Here is a 14210-nt window from a genome sequence, read left to right as displayed (position 1 = left end):
TTCTCAGTTGCTTGGCTTATAAAGGTGCATTTCCTGGTGTGCTGGACTCCAACAGCCCCAAGAGAAGACACAGGCATGACAGAAGGCCATTTCCCAGAAAACCCTCAGGACAAGAAGTGATTCATGCTACAACACTGCAGTATGCACAATCAAGTAATTTGCAAACACGCAAGACTGTCTGATGCACCTTGATAGCCACACAGATTGCTGGAAAAATAGCAACAGTTTTTCACGCCAGTGAACAGAATAAACTCAAAGCTGGAGAGCGCACTTCAGATGTGGGACAATACCACTGTTGTAGCCCTGGAGAATAAATCCAAGATCCCTACAACTTAACAGCAAAGTGCTTAACTCTTAAGAGCTAGACGAGATCACATCAGACCATAAATACCTCCTGGCCTCTCATTTAGAAATAAGGAATACAGCTAATATGGATGCCCCACGTTGTTTTATTTGGTAATCTCCAATGCATCTCTGAAGTCCACAGCGAGCTCTCAAGGCTGCAGATGATTTCGTCAGGACTTTCAGTTCAACATTAGCCCATAGCAATGCCTTACTGCCATATACAAATGACGGCAGTGTGGTCTGAATTCAGGGAGCAGGCAGAATCAGCTCAGAGGCAAACTGAAAAGATGCAAAGGCCAGAAAGAAAAAGCTGGAAAAGAAATGACAAAGTGGGATCTTACACTTTGAAGTCCGTCTGTTCTCTCTGATCAGTGTCTCAAAGGATTGGAAGCAAAGAAAAACCCCAAAGTCAGACTTTTTTCCACTACTCCCCAGGAAGTATTTATCTTTGCACAGCAGAGTATCATTGAGTTCAGAGCCAAGTACAGATGCATGAAGGCACTAGCCTTACCCACACACAACCAAATAAGCAAGGCTTCTGCAAAATTCCCCTCTGCTTGTCATCCATCAAGAGACACTATATAGCATGCCAACTTGATGGACAGGGCAACAGACAGCACAGGGTAGCAGTTGTCATAAGCTTCAAAGCCCACAGGCTATTACACCTGCTCTCTCAGACAGAAACCACCTGCACGGCAAACACCGGTACTCAGGATGCTACAACAGACTGTCGTAGGACGAACTGCTCTTCTAGCACAAGCTGCAGCTGTACCTTCTGCCCCATCCCCTTCTTCCCTATGATTTCATTCTAACCCCTGGACCTCAGCCTGGAATCTGCCCTGCCAGGAGGGTTTATGACTGGGACAAAGTGCAGTGATACCATGCCCCAAACAAGCACTCCGTTTGCTTTTACTTTCAGAAGTCAGCTCTGTTGCCTTACATCTGCTCTCTACCCAAGATATCCACCAGCCACTTAGGCAGAGTCAAAAGAAAACTATCCCAGAGATCTAGTCAAACTTAAGACAGAATTCGAATACTCAAGATCCAAGCCTTGGCTGGCTTTAAACAGCATGGTTTGCCCTCTTTCAGGAGGGAGGTGAATGCAGCCTAGAAGGTGGCCCCTAACTCAGGCCTCTTTATCATGGCTCCCCAAGTACCTTATGTGCAGTGGGGAAAACCTATGCTAATCCCAAGTCACAGAAAGCTTTCTACCACGCTGGGTAACTCCCCGATTGCAACGCCTAGCGCACCATGGATGCTCTGAACATATAAATAGCAAGAACAAGGTAGACATGATAACAGACTTGCTCAGCACTCTAACAGCATCTGAGCAACACAAAGGATTTGGGCACTACCAACAGCCTGTCTCATGTTGGTGCCACACCTCTGAGTGGCACAGGGACACCCAGCTAGGGAACTAATTGGGCAGCCACCTCTTCAGCAGAAGAAACAGCAAGTAAAGCAACCAAATCCCTGGCAGCTATCAGCAAATGGATCCCGGCAGGAGAAGTGATTAAAGGAGGCCTTTTCCCTTGTCCACATTAAAAGCTGGCACCACAGCACGACTATAGCCTTTGAGAGCCCAGACTGGGGTTTGAACAGCTGGTAAGAGCTCCCATGAAGCTCCAGAAGCAACAGTTACACTTCGTTGGGCATTTCTGTAAACAACATGCTAAGGCAGGGGAAATTTTCAAACCTAACTACATAGAAAAAGCTAACTTATGCTGCATAAAGCCTACCTCTCAAAACTCTACCTGTCCCCAAAGAACAGGGAGTGCCGTGGAAAGATACCTGTGATCAAGGTGAGAGGAGTTCAAGCAGTAAACAGCTCTGGTCTCACTTGGCTCTAGGGGAGGCTCGTAACTCTGAGACTAAATAGATATACCTGATTCTCTCACACAACATTCCCCTCTCAAGTTTAAGATACTTCCCTGCATTTGTTATTCTCAAAATAAAAGCTTCCATGTACAGACTCTAGCACATTTGTTGACTTTCTCCCCCATATGCAAAACAGCTGAACTTTAAAACAGCAAAAAAACAGGAGGCACCACACACCATTCTCTCCAGCTGTTCCCCAGACATGCCCTCAGCAGGGACAGATTGCATTACGTACCTGCTTCAGAGGTAACTTTTTAAGGTTTCCTCTGTAACTTGAGAACAAAGACAATATCTAACTAAACTGCAGATCTAGCTCTTGCAGAGGGCAAGAAAACTTCCCAGTGCCCTACACCCTCAGGAATAACCCTCCTCCAGAAATAAAGGTGCTAAGAAAGAAGAAAGAGAGATGTCCTAGTTACCCGGAGGCGCTGCTCAACTCTAATCCGTACAGAGAACATACTGCTTGATGCGTCTGTCTCCAGCTGCTTCACCTCCCATTCGCAGCCGCTCCGAGCCGGTGCCCACCCGGTGCGAGGTCAGCTCCTCACCAACAGCCCCATCAGACCTACACCCAAGGAAGCCAAATCCAAGAACCAAGCCCTCACAAGCCCACATTACTATGGTGGGGGCCAACACCGGGACCCCCCACCATCAGCAGCCTCTTCGACGTGTGGTGCCGGCCACCTGCTCTGCAGGGCAGCACCCACGCACACACCCGTCCACTTCGGACGCGTCCTCCACTGCCTCGCAGGGCTGAGGTGCCTCCGACACCCCCTCGGACCCCAGCTTAGGGCACGCAGCCACCCGCCCGGGACCGGGCAGAGGGGATGAGGCGAACTCTGAGGCGAAGGCCTCAAAAACAAAACGCCGCATTAGTTTAGGAAGAACGGGGAGGAAAGCAGAGCGGTATCCACGCCACCACCGCCCCCCGGCGCTGCTGTAACTACAAAAGCAGCGACCGCGAAGGGAAGACTGGCAGGAGCGCCCGGCTCTGGCCCACGAGCCGCCCGCCGGAGTCCGCGCCCGCCCCGCGCTCACCGAGACAGGCGCCGCTGACGAGGGCGGTGGCGGTGAGCGCCCCGGCTGAGGCGCCGTAGACCTTCCTGGCGTTGGCGACGAGGAAGGGGGCATGTTCCTGCAGGCAGCTGGCTACCCCGATGTGGTAGACCCCCAGGAAGCCGCAGCCGGCGAAGGAGATGTTCCAGGTGGAGTCCGGGGGGAACATGGCCTCCGCGCCCCGCTGAAGGCGGCGGGGGAAGGGGGGGAAGCCGCGGAGCTTCTCTCACTTCCCACCGCCCCTGGGCGGGCGGGACGGAGGACGAGGGCCGGGAGACGCGGCTGCCGAAGAAGTGAAGCGGTAGCACGGCCCTGTTTGCCGCTGGGGTGCCGGCGGCAGCCGCCCAGTTTATACGAGGCGGACCGGCCCTCGGGCCCGCCCTCGGCCTGCGGAGGGGACGAGCTGACGGGCGGAGGCATGGCCGCCGCCCCTCAACAGGCGCCGGGCTTGGGCGGGAAGCAGCCGGCCCCTCCTTCCAACCCTTGCTCCGGTGAACCTCCTCGCAGCCCAGGGAGGCCTGCCCCCGGGGGAGATGTGGTTTCTCGCCGGCGGTTGAACCACGGCAGCCGTGCCGGTGGCAGGGACTAAGCCAGCTCCTTCGAGGAGAAGGGGGAAGGAGAGGATTACAGCTCCTCGCAGCGCCCCAAACCGGGGCAGCAACCTGTCTTCCCCCGCAAAACCTGCTGTTTCTTGGAGGCCTCTGCTCCGAGTTCTTGGAGCTCCCTGCAAGTACAGGGAGGTGGGCAAGGAACACTAGAGGAAGGGAAAAGCCTTCTCCTTTAATGAAGAGCTGAGGAGCCAAAGGGAGGCAAGGCTCAGCGCAGGAACAGAGCAAAAAGCAACCCCCCTTTCTAACAGCTTTCGCCACCTCTAAACTCGCCAAAACACACGCAGTTGCTTACCTTTGCTAACCTCTTAACGGTTTTCTCTACGTGCCCCTAAGCGCACTGAAACACTTGGCTTTGGTCAGGGCAACCACAATTTTCAGTAGTGCGACTGCACGAGCGAGCCCATGGAGTGTCAGATTGCTGTAGAGAAGCGCTGGGTGAGAGGCCAGTAGTATTAGGAGATCAAAATAGATTTCAGAAGCGGGAAAGATCCCCTTGTCAATACAGACTATAATCATTCAAACAGGTATGTATGATAGCACAGGGACATCAAAAGGATCAGCATAGCAAGAGCAGCAGCTGCTCAACTCAAAGCAAGGAAGCAAGATCAGCAGGAGGGAAGTTTAGGGGGTACAAAACAAAAAGCGTAAGTACTTTTTTTGATAGAATCAGCATGGGGCAAAAGCACTTTCTATCAAAGTATAGACAAAAGTAAGACTGAATTCATTTTAGCACAAGTCTACCAGCATTAGTTTTCTTATAGCTGGTCAGAAGTTTCTCATTTGGGATGCTGTTATACCTGTCCTTAACAGCTTTCAGGCTAAGCAAATCTAGGCTTTCCTCCCCACAGGAATTTCACTAATTACCTTAATGGAGGTCATCCAAGTAGCCCTTCTCCAGTTCCTTCCACTCTAAATGTCCTTTCAAAGGATAGGAGGCAGGCTGGCATGCTCCACGTAGAGGGGCCATCCAGGTTCTAAGACCAGCTGTCTACTGCTTCAGTCTACTGCCTCACAATCAGATGAGTGAAGCAATCAAACTCAACAGGTAGCCTTTGTATAAACCCAGCATTTGAGATCAAGTTAGGCTTTGTACTCCAGCCTCTACCAACTAAATGCTTTTTCGTTAAATGTTTGCACTTTCCTTCCATCAGACAGGCAGGAGTCCAGCCTTATCTTTCTTCTAGGTCCTAGCCCTGGAGCCCACCACCTCACCTAGCTGCCAGGAAGTACCCTTGACACATATTAGCTCCAACCTCAAGCACCTAAAGAATTAGCCCCACTTATCTCAAGTCCTCTGTTTATGCCCGGTACCCACTCTTCTTTCTCTTTCTCATACCTCTACTTGCTTTTGTAATTTCCTTCCTCCCTTGTGCTTGATGTGGTTACGTAAGCCTTGTCAGCCCTCATCTCCTCCACCTGAGGAGGTGAGTGTTGGCACACCTAAGCCTTGACCCTGTTAAAGGCCCTTAACACCAAGACAATCATAGTGCTTTCACCCCATGTTTCTGGTGACATGGGAAGTTATTTCCACATAGCCAAACCCAAAGAAAACATTGTGTCTTGCGTTTTCCAGAACAGGGGTTGCACTGCAGAAGAACTAGTCCATGGGCTGTGGCTTTAGCAGAAATCTGTGGCAAAACTGAATACTGAACCTTGTTTGCAGATACCTCCCTAATGCTTGTAACCACAGGAACAGCTTCATTCTTGAGCCAATGCTGCTTCCTCTTTTTTCAGCATTTCACAAACCTTAAGGTTCCTAGTATGTCTGGCAAAGAGAAATAGCAATGCTGCAATAATGCTGGGGTTAGTTTCACTTAATTTCTCAACAACGTTCTCATCCCGAGTTGTTTACATCGCTCTGCCTTGGCCTTCAAGGTTACCTATTTGAGGAGGTTAATGCTGTGCTCCTGAAACAGGTTAATGACATAAACCATGGGAACAGTAATCTCTTGCCTAGTGCTGACTGGGTACTGGCACCAGTAGGCTGGCAACCAGCTGTGTTTTCCTCAAAAATAAATGATCCCCCCAAACTAATCTTTTTCTCCTCAGTAAGAAAGTACTGCCATAATCCTGCAATTGCTCATAATCCTGCAATGAGCCAGGTCAGCAAGATTTGTATGGCAGCTTTTCATGTGTATCAAACTCCTGTCAGAACACTGCAAGTTCACTCGTGCCCTTATATGTTGTGATGCCACTGAGACAGCTTCTAATTCAATCTGTCTTTGCTGCATTTGTTTTCTAGTCTAATGAATGTTGAGCAGTTAGTGCATATGAGATAGTAATGTACAAGCAAACAATCTCTTTGTTTTTCAGGTAAGACCTTGGTTGTTGGCAGCCAACGGGAATTAATTTTAAAGGGAAGCTGAGAGGCAGTCTGTTAGCTGTTGCCTTCAGCATGTTACTTTAGTATTGTTGCCTGTAGTCAGCAAGAGTGGGGCACTGGTCATGAAGCCCAACCGGCGTGCTGTTAACATCACTGGAAAGCCAGACTTCGATGTCTTTTTCTTACCTGTGGTGTCTGCGTATATCGGAGAATTCCATGGCAAACACTTGGGACTTGCTTCACAGGTGCATCTCCTGAGGCAATGGAGAAGTCTGCTTGTCCTGCTCTCCTGGGACTGAATGTTCCTTCTAGAAAAACTACTACAGATGTCTCTGCCTTATGTAAGTCAAACCTACTGAGTTCAGCAGGGCTGCCTGCATGTAGCAGCTTACAAAATTTGGCCTTAGTACTAAGAGTGAAACTAGTTAATTTGACAGTTGCCCCAGGGAGCCATTTGTTATGACTACCCAGTAGTGTCCAGGACGTTCTCCCTACTTTCCAAGTAGTGAAGATGTCATGTCGCTCTCCTGGCCCCACGGTGTTTGTAAGGGATGATTTTCAGTCAGAGCTGATTTGAGATGGTGCAGTATTTGCATCCCAATGAGGAAAGCTCGCATGTTTCAACATCAGGCCTATGACTAAATCACTCTCTCCGACTGTCAATTTAGTAATGATCAGTTACCAGTGTAATCTCCAGGCATGAGGCTATCCTTGCCTTTCCCTTTCTTTATGAAGTCAGGAAAAATCTGTTCTAGCGAAAATTGATTCTGCAAGGGGACAGGCTAGGCCACCACTCCAAGTGTTTGCAGATACAAATTTTCTCTGAGACCATTATGGAATATGATGCATCCACCTCACTGCTACCATTGCCTTTGGAATCATTGCTAAGTCTGAAAAGGCATCAGTGACGCTTCAAAATTCAGAACAGTGTCCACAGAGCAGGGACAGGGATCCCAAGTCCTTCACAGCTGAAGCTCAGTGAGATCAGCAGAAGAGAGTGGTGAACTCCATACAGAGCACCAAACAAGTCTGCAACAGAGTTCCAGGCACGTCTCTGCTCATGTACAAAGCCATCAGGTGACAACTGTTTTGTAAAGAGGTACAGGGGAAGAAAGCTTAAAATGCTTTGATTTTGCATTGGGAAGAAATGTTCACCAGGCGGAGGTTTTAGCAAATTCAGCAAAATGTGTGTGAAATCTTGGAGTAGACCTGTTCCTTCACAAGGAATACCTACAGGGTGGTTATGTAAAACACACTGGCTCCCTGTGGCAGCATAACCAATGCTGTATTTCCAGTGCTTTGTCTGAGAGCTGCCCCCTTCTCTAAACAGTTCACCAAATGAGCTGTCCTTCTCTTTCTCAAAGCAGATTGATGTAAACTCCTTTCACTCAAAATTATGCACTTTCAGGAGGGGTAAGAGGACACCCAGCACAGGATCAGATCCGTAACTCCAGGTTCAACAGGTCATAGGGGGTAGAGGGAAGAAAGAAGTTAGTCTAGATGTAGCTGTAGCTCTCCCCTCACCGCAGTAGCCAGCAGCTGGCACAACAGGTTTCAGCCTCATCCCACAGGCCTTAGCACAGCCAAACTCATGGAATATCTCAGCACCACTGAAACAAATTCCTTTGTGCATGGAAAAACCCTGCTGAGTGGTGTGACGGGGCAGTCCCTTCCTGTGAAAACACTGACTTGGTTCTCGCAGTGGCTGAGCAAAGCAATATTGCAGGGTGGGCAGGGTTACCTCACAGTAAAACCACAACCCAGAACCACTCTTTTTCAGTGATCTGGAGAAATCAGCAACGAAACACAGGTATACCCTTCAGTGCCAAGCCACAGCCGTTACCAATCTGTCAGAGAACTAGAGCGAACGCAAGTTTTCATTACTACCACAAAGATCACCATGCTAGGACTTAAGAGACGAAGTAGATGAAAGGTATTGGCACTGTTACCTCGGGTTAACTTTCTTGCAGCAGGCACAGAAGGACAGCAAGGGTTAGTTGCTTAAATCACGGCCATTTTGAGGTCTGAGGATCTAACTTTCAACAGCTCTCTCCCTTGACTGCTGTGAAGTAATGGGCATTTTCTCTCAGCATACCACAGGGAGATAAAAGTTTTTCCTACTTGAATTTCACCCATCTCTCCTCTCAGAAGTACTTGCCATGCTTTGTCCAATGACTCATAACCAACACAGCTGTATCGGCTAGTGTTTTTTTTTATGTCCAAAACAACTTTAGAAAAGCTTCACAATAGACTGCTCCAGGATTCCTCTTTTCGACACTACCTGTGGAGACTTGGCACAAGATCATCATGTGTTACTTGAACTCTACCTATTTACAGCTACAGCCAAACACCGCTGTAGAAATCAGGCTAAGTTGCCTACCAGAACCATCTCCTAGCAAAAAACACTTCATAAATTTGCTGTCATCCCAAGCTGATGTGATCTGGGCGCACCAGAGATCAGTTGCAGTTCTCCAGAAATATCATTCTACTCATAAAATAGTTTACTTTTGTTCAACTCAAGGTGATTCACGTCCTGATAGTTCAGCTACTCCCAGAGCAGCCATTCAGTAAGAAGAGCACCCTTGCATTGAATTCAGTGTGCCATGAAGGGAAGGATTTTTTTTTGTTACAGATTCGATGTGAAGCATACAGATGCAACATGAAATCCAAGCACAGTCGTTTATTGGTGTTGTCCTTAGATCTTGGAAATTTGAGACAGAAATTAAATCAGTGTTTTTAGGTATTTACGAAAACTAATTCCTATAACTAGCTCTGAAATGATAATGTTTCTGGACTAATTCAGACCTGCTGTCCGTTCAGTTTCATGTTTGGGAATTGATTAAACAGATCGCAAAGAATAAAGTCCTTTTATTGCTGAGTAGATAGGACTCTTTCCTGAGTAACTGGGACAGCAAAATAATATGGAGAATGTGAACTTAAGTAAACATCGGGTACATTCAGCTTCCACATACTCTTTAAGAAACAGAGTGTCAGAACAAGCATCCAGGTCCACCCAAGCTTAGCCATTTCCTAAGTACTGGGAGCTGAGTCCCATGGTTTGTCATAGAATTCACACAGCTGTTTCAGACAGAGATAAAAATCAAAGCTTTGTCAGAGCTATTTTAAGGACAGATGTCTGAATCCAATAGCACTTATATGGTTATAATAATAAATGCAAAAAAAAATTTAAACAAAGAATTTTAATAATTTGTCTACAACAAATAATTAATCAAATAGGCCGAATCCCATGTCATCATCGGATTCTTCAGATTCCTCCTTCTTCTCTTCTTTCTTCTCCTCAGCTGAAGGAAAAAAAAAAGACCAAACCAATAGTCAGTATTTACATTTTTTGCACCACAGATTTAAGATACACGTTCTTCCATATTATTAGTATTTCAGCCTCCATGGTTCATTAATTCAGAAGCAAATGCTTCTGACTGCCCAAAGGAAAAGTATCCGTTCAGTTTACACTTCAGTCACATAATGAACTGCCAAAGTGGAAAAGCCTTGAAATTTTGACTCAATTGTTAAGATTTTAACAGGGAAACACAGAGCTGCCCTGTACCAACAGCTCTCCCGCCGTACTCACCAGCAGCTGGGGCAGCAGCGGCAGCAGGAGCAGCAGAGCCTCCTCCGGCAGAGACTGCCACAGCTCCGCCCGCCGGCATGCTGGCAAGCTTCCCATTACCTGCAGGGGACAGAAGAGAAAGGACTGAAATGCTCATCGGAAGCACAGAGGGAAGGTGAAAAGGAAGAGAAATCAGAGTGCAGAAAAAACAGATACTATGTCTTGTGGACTGAAACTGTCACTATTAGCTGAAAGGAACAAGAGGCTGAACCCCTGATAAAGTATAACCTGTTCTGTGAAAAAAAACCTCAAGAGTTTAAGATTCACAAAGGCTTACACTGAAAACACTGACAGCACATTAGTCAGTTCTCTTCTGTACACAAAGTCTCCCGCCTTTTTTTTTTTTTCCCCAAAACTGTCATATCAAAATAGCGGCAAACACATCCAACTTTACACATACAGAAAACCTGTGTGTTTTCTGAATACAGCATAATAGCCCAGAAATGGGTAATTTCAATATAACTCAAAAATAACATGTAGACAGCACCGACTTCCCTCCCTCCTTTTTTTTAACAGTATAGAGAACTGTGAGGGTGACTGGATCACACCTACAGGAGAGAAGGGGCTAGGGGGAAAGATTTATTTATGGCAAAGAGTACAGTATTTGAAACAAATCTTCCAGCACCTTACCAACCCTACTGCATCTCTTTTGAGATCAGCAAACTGACTTCTGATTTATGCTCGTCTTTGGAAAGCTAGCTAGTTCTCTGGCATCTGCCTTTCACATACCAAGGCTCCCTTGGCATTCAGGGTTGTGTACACAGTATGTTTGCCTGTATTCCAATTTCTGGGAAACAGTTTCTAAATAATTCCCTGTTACTTCAACCTCTAATAAACTAGCCAAGTAAACAAAACACATCAGTATGTTCTAGGAAACTATTTAAAGTATTACAGCAAGAGCTAGCATGTGTTGTAAACACATGCATAATGGCTCTCTTAGGTCCTCAGACCACACAGATACAAATGTCCAGTTACTGCTCATACCAGCAAGGCCAGCATAAGTCCAGGCAACCTTTAAGCAGATATATACCTAAAAGCTCCCTTGTGCCTATGCATTTGCAAAAAAATACAAATTAATTAATCAGAAACCTTTGCACCACCTCAGCTCTGCTTTACTTCAGCCCTATGACCCAATCCATGAATGTTCTAAGTTCCAGCTTTGGTAAGAGCCAGCAGGTAAGAGCACAAGCTTCTGCAGAAGTCAGCACTGCGAGTCTCATCTTGGAGAAAAGGAAATGCCAGACTTGGGGAGCTCTAAAAGAGATGTGCACTGGAGAAGCTTATATTAATTGCAGAGGGTGTAACTGTACTCTTAATGTGAACAGACACTTCTTTACATTTAACAGTCTGTTCTTCTGTTCTACATAATTGGTACATACAAGTGGGTAAATACAAACAAAAAACCTCCCAGAGAACTTGAAGGACAGCCAATTCTTTCTCCAATCAACATGTCCAGAAAACTACGTCATGAGCAGACTACCAGTCAGCTCGTACGTGCTTAAGTTTTCCAGTTTAATGTGGTCCACAAGCGAAACCCAGCAGGTACTGACACCAACCTGCAGAGAATTAGAATGGACCTGGATTTCAGTCATTTCAGCCAAGATCGAGCATGGAAGTCCTCAGCCACAAAGCTAAACTGATGAATAATCAGGGAGCTGGCAGCAAGCCTGCACTTTCGGGTCTAAGTTACCAAAGTAGCAGAGGCAATTATCTGTGACACTCAGAGACTGTACTTACCCTGAGCAATTACATCCTCAATGTTTTTTCCATTCAGCTCACTAATAACCTGCATAAATTAAGTTTAGCATGTTAATAGTTTCAAAACAGCATAAGATACATTTAAACAAGCACTGATAATCATCATGCACGATGCCTCCATCCCACTGCTTATACAGCCCCAACATTCCTTATTTCTCAGTGGGAGGAACAGGACACTGAAATGAAAATTTCAGCTAAGTCTTTCATACTTTTCTGTGAAAGCTTTTTAATGAAATCTGTTACAATAAATTCATCATGAATCGAAGGACCTTGCAGAAAGAAGGATACACAGATGTTGTGGTACCAATTAGGAAAGCCCAGTAAAGGCCTGCCACTCACTGTGGGACTGTTAGCATGCCTTGCTTAATACCCACTGGAAGGCTCTGAGGCACTGGGCCCTAGACCAAAAACCACAGGGGCCCGTTCCTAGCATTACCAAATGTTATAGCCAAGCTGGCTACTGTATCCTTGCACTGGAACAGAGTCCCAACTCCAGTTTTACTACCATTGTTGTATAACCACAGATGAAGGAAGCAAAACACAAAACCAAAAATTGCTAAAGCAAGCAAGCACTTAAAAAAAAGAGAGAATGCCACAGACCTTACTGGTGAGTCCCTGCTACCAAGAGCCAGTGCTGAACACTGCAGAGTCACCAAAGCTAAAGGACTTTAACCAAGAGCTCTTCCATAAGCACCTCCTGCTTACACAGAGCACGCGACCAGGGAAAGGCCGTGCCTGTGCGCCTGCTGCATCCGGAAGGAAGGTGGTTTTAAAACTTCACCAGATTTACGCTGGTGTAAGACACAGCCAGTGCAAATAAAAAAGGATTAATCATGACCAAAACAAATTCCAGAGAAAGTTTCGGATATTGGAGGATCAGGGAAAACAACTAATTTACGAAGGTACTAAACAAACATAAACAAGCCAAAGTTGAAAGAGCTGGCATTTAAACATGAGCACCACAAGTTCAAACCAACATCCCAAACGATAAAAAGGATGCTGTCAGCTCAGCCAATGCATCATTTGTTTGAGCCTATGGTAAAACACTGTCTCCAGCTGGGAAAGTAACTTGTTTTTAGTTCCACCTCTCTGGAAACATTCTGCATACAAGTACGGGCCAGGCAATCAGACATTTTTTTTTGTTCTTTCTTTTCCATGGCCATTTATTTTTAAGTCCACAAGCTGAAAGTCTATTATATCACAAGAAACATTGTAATTAAGATACTGTCTTCTTAAAAAGCCTATTTTTCAGCACAACCATTTCAGCGTTAATTTATTTCGAAAATCTTCCTACGTATTACTATTGAATACCTTTAATGTCTATGTTATAATTTGCCTATGTTTCTGGGTGAAGGAACAAATGCTTCTTTGCAGTACGCTAAATAACAATTCATTACTGAATATCAGGCCTTCAAAAGTGTTAGCTTTGAATCTATACTGACCAAAAGCCAAAATTAAACATTAAATACAAATTATACACTGTGTCAGAACAGAACCTGTTTTCAATACATACTTATCTGCAGCCACCATCCCACTGAAAATTACTCGACTGAACAGTCAGAGGTCAGCAACAACTGACAGAGATCTTTGCGGACAACAGGTGTTAAGAAAGCCAGATTTCTACAACAACGCTATAAAAATAGTTCTGACCGGTTAAGCAGTTTTAGAAATCACCCATATAACGACCAGCAAACACCTGAACAAAACAAGCCTAGCTCAACAGCCTGGGAAGTGAAGCAAGGCCGAGGTCGGGGGACAGCTCCGCTGTCCGACGCTGATGGGGACGTGGGCCTCTGGAGCTCAGAGGCAACGCCACCTTGTTCATGCGTTCATCGTCCGTCTCGATGCCAACGCTGTCGAGGATCTTCTTCAGGTCCTTTGACGTGGGAGACTCGTTGCCACCGAGGACGGCCAGCAGGTAAGCCGCGACGTAACGCATCCTGGGGGACAGAGAACTGGTTAGGCCGAGGCTCCTCTCCCCACCGCCCCGGCCACCGGTGCTTTGCTCTACCGCAAACGGGAACCCGCGGCACGCGAGGCCCGCACCGGTCTCCCGCCAGCCCGGGGCCCCGCGCGCGGCGGCTCCGTTAAACGCCGCCAGGCGCTGCTGCCCCAAGGCCCGACCAGCCCACCGCTGGGGGAAAGCGGTACCCCCGCCCCGGCTCCCCGCGGCGTTCGCCTCCGCAGGCCCCGGCCGGGGCAGCACATGGCCGCCGTCTCCCCCCCTCTCTCGCCCGAAGTGGTCTCGCCCGAGCCCCGCGGGCGGGAGCGCCGGGAGTGCCCACTCCTGCGGGTGGGGGGGGGGGGGGGAGGAAGGGGGAAGGGATCGCCGCACGCTTACTTGGGGTGAGGCGGCGGCACGAGAGACAGGCCTGGGACGTCCACTCGCGACGGCAGCCCGGCGGCGAAAGGGAAGGGGTGGTGCTTCGGCAACGCCTTCTTCCCGTCACCCCTCAACAACGCGCGTCACCATTGGGCCAGACCGGCGGGGCGCGGGCAGACCAATGGAGAGCCGCGGGCTTTGCTGCCGCGCTAACGGCCGCCGCGCAGGCGGTGGCGCATGCGCAGAGCGGGGCTGGCGCCGGGTGGCGGAGCCGCCTCAGCGCGGGTC

At 47.7% G+C, this 14210-nt stretch overlaps 3 protein-coding genes and 1 non-coding gene across 4 annotated transcripts in view; 1 reads left to right on the top strand and 3 right to left on the bottom strand.

Annotated features, from left to right (window-relative positions):
* Window positions 1-3678, bottom strand: part of PNPLA2 (patatin like domain 2, triacylglycerol lipase) — a 32553-nt gene extending 28875 nt beyond the window's left edge. The window contains exon 1 of the mRNA XM_075427496.1: window positions 3262-3678. Within this exon, the coding sequence (XP_075283611.1) occupies window positions 3262-3448 (187 nt within the window). The 5' untranslated portion in view covers window positions 3449-3678. The remainder of the gene's footprint in view (window positions 1-3261) is intronic.
* Window positions 1-14210, top strand: part of SLC25A22 (solute carrier family 25 member 22) — a 184882-nt gene that overhangs the window by 88542 nt on the left and 82130 nt on the right. The gene's annotated exons all lie outside the window — the stretch shown is intronic.
* RPLP2 (ribosomal protein lateral stalk subunit P2) lies at window positions 9395-14050 on the bottom strand. Its single transcript, XM_075425385.1, has 5 exons — window positions 13941-14050; window positions 13416-13539; window positions 11579-11627; window positions 9803-9901; window positions 9395-9515 (listed from the first exon to the last, which is right to left on the bottom strand). Exons 2-5 carry the CDS (start codon window positions 13536-13538, stop codon window positions 9439-9441), a joined length of 348 nt encoding a protein of 115 aa, XP_075281500.1. The 5' UTR covers window position 13539; window positions 13941-14050; the 3' UTR covers window positions 9395-9438.
* LOC142362109 (small nucleolar RNA SNORA52) lies at window positions 11288-11420 on the bottom strand. Its single transcript, XR_012764680.1, has one exon. It is a non-coding gene; the product is annotated as a small nucleolar RNA SNORA52 (small nucleolar RNA).

Source organism: Opisthocomus hoazin, chromosome 7, assembly GCF_030867145.1.
Source record: "Opisthocomus hoazin isolate bOpiHoa1 chromosome 7, bOpiHoa1.hap1, whole genome shotgun sequence".
Classification (NCBI taxonomy): Eukaryota; Metazoa; Chordata; class Aves; order Opisthocomiformes; family Opisthocomidae; genus Opisthocomus; species Opisthocomus hoazin.
The sequence above is the reverse complement of the archived record's forward strand: the minus strand, read 5'-3'. Positions and strand labels throughout refer to the sequence as shown.

Excerpts from the sequence above, each read along its gene's own strand:
- RPLP2 (XM_075425385.1), bottom strand. The coding sequence starts at position 13,538 with ATGCGTTACGTCGCGGCTTACCTGCTGGCCGTCCTCGGTGGCAACGAG. Across the intron at positions 9,902-11,578 it reads TGAGGATGTAATTGCTCAGG|GTAATGGGAAGCTTGCCAGC; the intron begins GTAAGTACAGTC and ends TGTCCCCTGCAG. Across the intron at positions 9,516-9,802 it reads CGCTGCTGCCCCAGCTGCTG|CTGAGGAGAAGAAAGAAGAG; the intron begins GTGAGTACGGCG and ends TTTTTCCTTCAG.